At 37.7% G+C, this 9631-nt stretch overlaps 1 protein-coding gene across 1 annotated transcript; it reads right to left on the minus strand.

Annotated features, from left to right (window-relative positions):
• Positions 1-528: 528 nt before the first annotated feature.
• LOC149630054 (uncharacterized) lies at positions 529-6003 on the minus strand. The gene has a single exon (XM_089851355.1). The coding sequence runs from the start codon at positions 6001-6003 to the stop codon at positions 529-531; it is 5475 nt and encodes a 1824-aa protein (XP_089707481.1).
• Positions 6004-9631: the final 3628 nt, after the last annotated feature.

Raw genomic sequence — 9631 nt, forward strand, 5'->3', positions numbered from 1 at the left:
GGTGTTTTTCTGCAGAGAGCAGGAGCGCAAGTGAAAAAAAAGAGAGATGAGATTTCTCTCCTGAAAAGTTTTAAAAGTAAAAAGGGTTCGAAGACCAATGATCATTGGTCAATAGGCCAAAAGAGCATTTCCATATAAGGAGCGTACGCTACCGTTTTCGTAAAAGAGAGAGAGACAGTACTCTCCGTATTACCTTATATGGTCATACATTTTGTGAAGCCTTAGAATGTCTCTTCTAAGGGAGGTGTTATACATTCCTTATAGGCGACCCTGGTCTTCGAATCTGGTACAAAGGGTTACATAGATATATGCGTTTCATAGATACTTTAACATTAATGTTTTTTTTTCTTTTCTTTAATAATGACAATATTTTTAGTTTTTTCGATTAACAGTTTTCTTTAGATTAAAATAAATAATTTTTAGACAAATTATTAAACTTAAACGAGGACCCATTTTATGATTCAACATAAGTTCCCCCCCTTGAATACAAAGTGTTCAAGATTAATGGTAAATGTTAAGAACAAATATTTACTCGTTTATTTCGAGATTGTAAATTAAAGGAATGGGTCTTTTTAGTTTTGTACCATTCGCAAGCCTAAGTAAACACGATCTAATTTTGTCATCGCGTCCGCGAAATACCTCTTCAACCACTGCCATTTTCCAGCACAGGCGTGGAAGTTTGGGTTCTGAGATAAGTACCACATCGTCTTTTTTAAGTTCTTTGCTTGGTTCTCTTTTCAATTTATGGTGCGCCGAGCGCAATTCTAATAAATAGTCATTTTTCCATCTGAACCAAAAGTTATCTATTAGCCTTTGACGATACTTAAGTCGATTTGTTAGTTCTTGGCGTGTTGCAGGTGTGATTGGTTTCTTATGAAATGTTCTTGAGGGTAATGACGTTAATCTTCCACCCACTAGGAAGTGTGCGGGAGTGAGGGGAGTAGGTTCTCCAGGATCTTGGTAGACAAACGTCAAAGGTCTAGAATTTATAATAGCTTCGACCTCTGTTAACGTTGTGGCGATTTCCTCGTCTTTAAGACGCGCTTGACCAAGAGTTTTGCGCAGACAGACCTTTACGGATCGTACAAGTCGTTCCCAATAGCCTCCCCACCAGGGTGCTCTGTCGACGATGTAATGCCACGTTATGTTTAGTTCTCCGAGATATTTTTTGACTTCGGTGCTATTTACATTTTTTAATAGCTCTTTGATATCCATATCGGCTCGCTTAAACGTCTTTGCGTTGTCCGAGTGTATTTGTTTTACCATCCCTCGTCTGGCTATGAATCGACGAAAGGAGAGAAGAAACGCGTCTGCTGTCATATCCGATACCAATTCTAAGTGTACAGCCCGCGTGACTGCGCAAGTGAACAATGCAATGTAGCATTTCTTTCCATCTCTAGAGTAGAGTGGGCCAGCGAAATCAATTCCGCATCTCTCAAAGGGAGGGCTTACGGAAGTTCTAAAGTCTGGCAAGGGTGCCATTTCCGCTTCCCCAGCTTTTGCTCTGAATAGTTTGCAGAGTTGGCATTGTTTTAGCGTTTCCTTTACTAGTTTTCTGCCACTGAGTATCCAAAACTGTTCTCTAACTTGAACGAGTGTATCGTTGACACCACTATGCATTAACCTTTCGTGATGGTAGTTAGCAATTAAATTTGAGAGATCATGCTTTTGTGATAAGATCCAGGGGTGTCGCTCGCGATATGAGAGTGATTTTGAGGTTAGTCTTCCTCCTACACACATTAGATTGTGTTCGTCAAGGAAAGGTTCTAGCATGTAGATTTTTGAATCTTTAGCTATAGCTTGTTTGTTTTTCAAGTTTTTCATCTCGTCTGGAAAGCTTTCCATTTGAGCAAGCTTAATCCAAAATTTTTCCGCTCTGGATATTTCATCCACTGAGAGCTCATCAAGTTTTCGGTCAAGCTTATTTTTCATCCTTGTATTATCTCTAAATCTTAGTATCCATGCCGTAACACGATAAACTCTTCTTAACCTGCTGTAAGATTTTAGGTTTAAAGGTGGTTCAGTTGCTGGTTCGACTATGCAAATGGCTTGAGTTACAGGTAAAAATGCAGTTCTTAATTCTTCCGTTTGCTCTTTAGAATTAGTGCCCTTCAGGTTTAGATTTTTCTTAGGGTGCATTTCCTTTGGTTGGCTTAACCATGCAGGTCCTTTCCACCATAGACTGTTGGAAGATAGGTCAAAAACGGTTCTACCTCTTGTGGGTAGGTCAGCCGGATTTTCTTTTGATCTACAATGATTCCACGCCTCCGGGTTAGTTAGAGTCTGTATCTCCCGGACTCGGTTAGATACGAAAGGTTTCCACTGTTCAACCGATCCTCTTATCCATTGTAGTACTATTGTTGAGTCTGTCCACATTTTTACTCCAGTTGGCTTTATTGTGAACGTATCCAATAGATGTTTTGACAGTCGAGCGCCTAAGATTGCTCCCATTAACTCCAAGCGAGGTAATGTTAATTTTTTGAGAGGAGCAACTCTTGTCTTGGCAGCGACTAGTACGGTTCCTATTATTCCATCTTTGGTTTCAAATCTAAGATAGGCGCAAGTAGCGTAAGCCCTTTCACTTGCATCGACAAATACGTGTAGCTCATTTGTTTTGAAGTTGTCGTAGACTTGTTTTCCAGCTTCTAAGTAATAATATCTTGGTATAAGGATATTTTTAAGTTCTTGCAATTCTGAAGACCAATTTTCGAACTGAATGGTTATGTCTTCGGGTAACTTATCATCCCAAGGTAGACCCATCTGCCACAGTAGTTGAAAAAGAAATTTTGCTCTAACGGTAAAAGGCGCTAGCATTCCTAGAGGATCATATATGCGTGCTATAGCTTTAAGCACCCATCTTTTTGTGTTTTGGCGGTCTATTATGAAATCCAGTAAGTTCTCAACTTGGAAAAATATGCAATCTGTCTTTGTATTCCAGGGAATCCCTAAGACCTTGATTTCTGGGGAGTCATCTTGGGTTTCTTCAGAGAAGTTATTCGAAATCCAGAGTTTCCGAAGTTCAGTAGAATTGGTTTTAAACTTGTGAAGCTTCATTCCTGCTTCCAGTAGTATACTAGCGGCTTTAGTTGAGATCTCATAAGCTTTCTTTACGTCATGGCTACTATGGACTAAGTCGTCCACGTATCGTCCCTTGTCCATAGCGTTGCATACTTCCGGTTCTGTAGCTCTGTATTTTTCAAAGTGGTGATTTATTACTGCTGACAGCAACAAGGGACTACAGGTAATTCCGAAAGGTACGCGTGTGATTCGGTAGACCTTCAATTGTGAGTTTGTAGTTGGGTTTCTTATGTCTGTCCATAAAAACCTTAGAACATCTCGGTCATTCTTTGCGATAGAGATTTGTAAGAATGCCTTCTGTACATCTCCTGTATAGGCTACTTCTCCTTCTCGGAAACGAATTGCTATGTCAAATATATCTGAGTTTAGATTAGGACCAGGGTCCAAGCAGTCGTTTAGTGATGGTTTTCCAATAGCGTGTGACGAACCATCAAAAACTATGCGTAGCTTCGTAGTTTTTCTTGAGTCGTTGTAGACGCCTCGGTGAGGCAAGTAGTAGAGCGTGTTTTCAGTTTTTATGTCTTCCACTGGAACTTCTTCTATAATTCCTGAATCTAGTTGCTCTTTCATTACGTCATTGTAACTTCTAAATAAAGAGTGGTCTTCGCTTAGTTTTTGAAGTAGTTTTTGGGTTCTTTTGGTTGCGATGGCTAGGTTGTCCACCAGACTCTCTTTGTTTGGTTTCCAGGTGAGAGCCGTTTCGTAACGTCCCTCGTCAAACGAGAGAGAATTTTCAAAGGTTTTCAGTACTTCACTGTGACTGGTTGAAGTAGAGTGTGAGTCATGGATGCCGATGGAGTCTAACTCCCAGAAGGCGCGTAGTTGATTAGAAACTAAGTCCTCTTCAGAAAAAAGGACAGGTGCGTTTAGTATAGCTACAGTGTTTATTCCGATTGACGAAGATGTCATGTTGCTAGGGCCATGTACAGTCCAACCGAGAATAGTTTCCAAAGCGACTAGTTTGGGTCCAAGTCTTTGGAAGCCACCAAAAACGATGCTCCAATATTCGTCAGAACCTATTAGTAGGTCAATAGTCGAGTCTTGACTTCCGTTATTATTTGGGATGTCAGCAAGTATTAGGCCTCTTGACCTCATCTCATTAAATACTTCAGTACCAGGTACGGAAAAAATAGCTCCGCTTATCTCTTTGGATTCGAGGGCTTCTATAATAACGCTCTTAGAGGGATCTAGTATGTTCCTTAGTTCAAGTCTAACTCTTCTTCTGATAGTTTTAATGGGTTTTTCACCTTCAAACGGGAAAATGTTTAGGCCTTCTTCTCTAACCACTTCAAGGTTAAGTTTTCTAGATAAGCTTTCTTTTATAACGGTCACCTGGCTTCCGTTATCAAGGAGACAACGAACTTTAGAGGAGCTTCCGTTATTAGAATTGACAACCAAGGCTTGTGCCATTTGTAAAAGAACAGTTTCCTTTTCTTTGCTTCCTTTCATTCCCACGTGTAAATTGGCCAACCCCTCGTTATTTTGAGCAGAGTCATCTTTGAGGTTTTCTCTTTCCCCTTCTAAATTAGTACAGAGTGTTACATGGTGATGTTTTTGGCAATTTTTGCATTTTTTGTTTTTTGAATCACAGTTCTTAGCAAAGTGTTTTCTAAGGCATATGTAACAGCGTTTTTTGGAAGTTACTAAGTTTTGTCTTTCTGCTAGAGATAAATTTGTACACTCCGAGGTTCTATGTGAAGGTTGTTCACAATAGAAGCATGTTCTAACAAAGCCACCACTAGTAGAAATGGTCAGTGAAGAGGCGGTAGGTACTGAGGACTTATGGTTTCTACCATCATAGTTTTTTCGTGAGCTATGGCTTAGGAACCTATTTTCGTTAGGCTTGCGATCTGGTTCATTATGATTAAAAGAATAGGCTCTTTCGCGGCATGCAATTTCTTTTCTTAAGAACGTTAACAAATCATCAATTTTTCGAGACTTAGTATCATATCTTCTGTTAAATTCAATAGTTAATTCAACAGGTAGCTTTTTAGTTAATACATGACATAAAAGTACTCCATACGAATCAGAAACAATTCCTAACGACTGTAAACTTCTAATTTGTATCTCGCAAGTGCTATATAATTGTTTTAAAGACTCAATATCACTGGCTTTTCTTACAGGTGCTAAATTAGTTAGAATACTCATGTGAGTATCTGCTATTGCTTCAGTATCTCCAAATCTATCTTTTATAATATCAATAGCGTAGTCATAATTAGCATCTGTGGCAGCTAACCCCTTAATAGCCAGAAGGGCCGGACCCTCTAAATAAGATTTTAAGTAATTGAACTTATCTGACTTCCTGAGGTCGTTGCGATCGTGTATTCCGTTGCAGAATTGGGTCCAAAAGTTTAACCAGTCTGAAAAGTCACCATTGAACCGAACCATATCCCATTTTGGAAGTCTCACACACAGTTCTCGCGCGTTATGGGTATTTGCAGTGCTTCCGGTTTGTGAACGGTTGTCTTCTGGTAGAGTTTGTTGAATCGTAAGTCTATCCACAGGTGGAAGGTCTAGATTTTGTAGCGTAGTTCTTGATGTCGTTGATGTAGATTCAGCTGGATTCTCTTGCTGAGCTTGAGCAGATGCTCCCAGTAGTTTGAGGCGATCCATAAGGCGCTGGGCAGCTCCACGAATTTCGATGATATCGTCATTATAGTTGACGCAGGTTTCGAACTCTTTCTCTTCTTCGTCAGGGTCATCAATAAGGCGTTCCACAGCATCGTTAAGTTCCTTAAGTTTTTTCTCCTTATCATTAAGCAAAAGAATTCCATTGTGTAGGTAGTCAATACAGGGATGTTGACTATCAAGTTCCTTTTTAAGCGCTGTTATAGCCTTTGTAGTTGAGGCTCGTAAAGGTGTACGTTTTCTAATAGCTTTTGCAAGCTCTCGTTCTGAAGATTCAGATTCTTGATGGGTTGCCATCTTTTAATTTGTTATACCGGCGTATATCTCCCGGGTTTCGGCACCAAAATGTTGCGCGAAAAGTTAGTAAACTCGATTAGGGAGAGCAAAGTAACTTTCGAACCCGACTGAAAAAGTCCGAAAGTGGTAAAAGTTTGAAAAAACGAGAGTTCTATTAATACAACCGAATTTATTAAACAAATTAAACGTTGAAGACATTAAAATAAACAATTAAAATAAAACTTGATTAAATTTAAGTTAGCAAAAGGTTTTTAAGTTACAAAGTTAGGTTTTTGTACTAAGGCGACATGGCTAAAAAAACGGAGGTGTTTTTCTGCAGAGAGCAGGAGCGCAAGTGAAAAAAAAGAGAGATGAGATTTCTCTCCTGAAAAGTTTTAAAAGTAAAAAGGGTTCGAAGACCAATGATCATTGGTCAATAGGCCAAAAGAGCATTTCCATATAAGGAGCGTACGCTACCGTTTTCGTAAAAGAGAGAGAGACAGTACTCTCCGTATTACCTTATATGGTCATACATTTTGTGAAGCCTTAGAATGTCTCTTCTAAGGGAGGTGTTATACATTCCTTATAGGCGACCCTGGTCTTCGAATCTGGTACAAAGGGTTACATAGATATATGCGTTTCATAGATACTTTAACATTAATGTTTTTTTTTCTTTTCTTTAATAATGACAATATTTTTAGTTTTTTCGATTAACAGTTTTCTTTAGATTAAAATAAATAATTTTTAGACAAATTATTAAACTTAAACGAGGACCCATTTTATGATTCAACACTCCTTGGTTTTTTGTAGGCAGACGAAAAATTTCAAACTCCATTCCCCACACTGAAATAACTCTATTGTATAAATAACTTTAGCATCACAGGGTGCAACATATTTTTCCGCGATTGACAATACGCTTTGAATAGTCACACCAAAACCCAAGATGGCCGTTTTCCTAACACTATTAAATATCAAGTTTCCTTCTAATTCCGTTAAATTAAATAGGTTTTTTGTTTTAATGGGACCTTTTATTGTTATTTCTAAGTTTGTAAGACGAATCAGTGCTTTGAAACCTTTTGAAATTGGGTTTCTAGACTTTAAAACATCAAACATTCTGTACAAGAGAAAGTGAGAAAATTTTAAATGATTTTTTTTTAAAAAAAGGAACTTGATTTAAATATTATTCTTTGTAAGTTTACCTATCAATTGATGATATAAAATTGATGTTTGTCTTCTTCCTTGAAACACTGGATCTCTTCCTCCTTCAAAAATTCGATGCTTTTTGGTACTGAACTGCTTAAAGTTTGTGCGGCCAAATTAACCTTAATTTTTTGGGTCTTGAAATTTACGTGAAATTTGATTTCTTTGTTATCTGATGTTAAACCCTCGAATTCTTGATAGCTAAAAAGGATGGCCAAATATCCCCAATCAATTCGCTAAAATAATTATGCAAGGTTAGTAAAGAAAATTTAATGAAATTTAGAATGAATGATTTACTCTTACCTCGCCAGTTCGTTGGTCAATTAAAACGTCGTAATGTTCCCATAAACTTCTTAAGAGTTTCAGCATATGGCAAGCATAAAGAATGAAGTGAACATTTTCACTTGGATCACCCGGAAGAAAAAATAATTTAACAGATGTTTGCACCTGGGTTAGGAAAGCTGCACTGGATCAAATCTTCCGTAATGATGGCCATAGTGATATTGCTTCGTAGGCCATCGCACACAATCGCAATACATTTCGCTCCAGTCTTGTGTATTTTAAACAAACACTCAGTCACGAGATTTTTCAAGAGAAAGGTGGGTGATCCGTGGACAAAAAAATAGCCAACTGGCACTTTCCAGTGGCCATTAATGGCTGTAGCCATAAAGACCAGGGCTGATGTCGCGATTCGTTAGTGTCTTGGGTATCATGACCTAAACTCAAGTTAACGTATCCAGAAAATTCCTTTCCCGTCCATTCAGTATGCTACTTAATGGACATTTCATCAAATTATAGTGCTTTCAAAAGTGCGTGTTCCGATTTCTCAACCTCATTTTTAATGAAAGCGAAGCTTTCAGCTGTAAAGCCAGGTTGGCCATCAATTTTATTCATCCATTCGCGAAGTGTGTTTGCGTGTGATAGACATAGGCTCTTTCCTAAAAATTCGTGGGCCTGGGAGAATAGAATTGGATTGTCAGGGCAAAGCTTTAATCAATTGAGGGTATTGTTGTTTTTTCTATTTTTCAGTCCAGATTGCCTTAGAAATTTAAATAACTCTGTAAAGGTTGGTTCAAATCTTTCTTCAATGTTGAGAGCATTTTCTTCTAAGCGAAGATTATTTTTCTTCAAATGGTGGAGAGGAGCTTCAGAGAAGAAAGCGTTTGTTTGCTGCGTTTCCTCGCTTGATTAGCAACTCGAAGTTTCTTAGTTATCATTTGGACTTTGTCTTTCTGCTTCTGCAAAGCCCTAGCTAATGCAACTGAATGCATTGTAGTTTGACATGATTTCTGTTAGTTAAAATGAAATGTCTAGCTTAAGCTACAGTCTTGCTGCACTAATATACATATTAATCTTATATATTTCTAACATCATCTGTTACTATTTCTCGCTGATCTGAGGGGGTAAAGCCACTGAATTGCCTAGAATAAGTCTGAAATCCACGAAGCAAAGTTACTAACAATCTTCACCAGTAACATAAGTTAAAGTTCAGCAGCGTACATGATCTTGTAGTAAATTTTCTCCAGTTTGGTCTTGGGCCATTAGAGTAACATAAGCGTCCATTTCTGTAGTTTCATTTTCACACAGGTGTGTGTTTGAAACTTTCTTATTTGCAGACTTCACGTTAAAAATTAGCAAGTTACATTTATGACATTTTTCTAAAAAATAAGGTTACTTATATTCTTGGGGTTATTTACTTCTGTCATTTCTGTGGTTTCATTGTCAGTAATCATTATTTCTATTTCAGCGAAATTTAAGCATTCATCCTGGACAGCTTCTCCAGTTTGGTCTTGGGCCATTAGAGTAATATCACTTTCAATTCCTTTGGTTTCATTTTCACACAAGAAGAGTGTGTTTGAAACTTTCTTATTTTCAGACTTCACGTTGAAAATTAGCAAGTTACATTTATGACATTTTACTAAAAAAATAAGTTATATTCTTGGGGTCATTTACTTCAGTCATTTCTGTGTTTTTGTTATCAGTAATCATTATTTCTGTTTCAGCGAAATTTAAGCATTCATCCTGGACAGGGAATTCATTTGATGAATTGCATGCTTCTAGTTTGCTATATGTTTTCTGAAAGCCGGTTATTAGGTACCGATATTACTATAATTAACTTTTAAAGTCATATATATATATATACTTTCGTCCCGGTGTAATTAAAATTAACGTTAAAATCCGAGGTTTTTGGTTCCGTAAAAACCGAAGGAATCGCGCCATCTCGAAGTACACGCCGTCTCGCGATAACGCGATAGTCACTTTCCGTAAAGTGCTTTCCACACACGAAATGGTAGGGACTAGGCTTTAAATCTGATTTATTTATAGCCTTAAGCCATTTCGAACACACATGTAGTTTGCTTAGTGGAAATCTATATCAGACAAAAATATGTACCATAGATTTTTATTTTTAAATAAAAAACTGAAAATATAATATCAAAATAATACTTGT

Source organism: Phalangium opilio, unplaced genomic scaffold (genome assembly GCF_054372755.1).
Source record: "Phalangium opilio isolate 3A_F unplaced genomic scaffold, DU_Popi_V2 ptg000104l_1, whole genome shotgun sequence".
Lineage (NCBI taxonomy): Eukaryota > Metazoa > Arthropoda > Arachnida > Opiliones > Phalangiidae > Phalangium > Phalangium opilio.

Excerpts from the sequence above, each read along its gene's own strand:
- LOC149630054 (XM_089851355.1), bottom strand. The coding sequence starts at position 6,003 with ATGGCAACCCATCAAGAATCTGAATCTTCAGAACGAGAGCTTGCAAAA.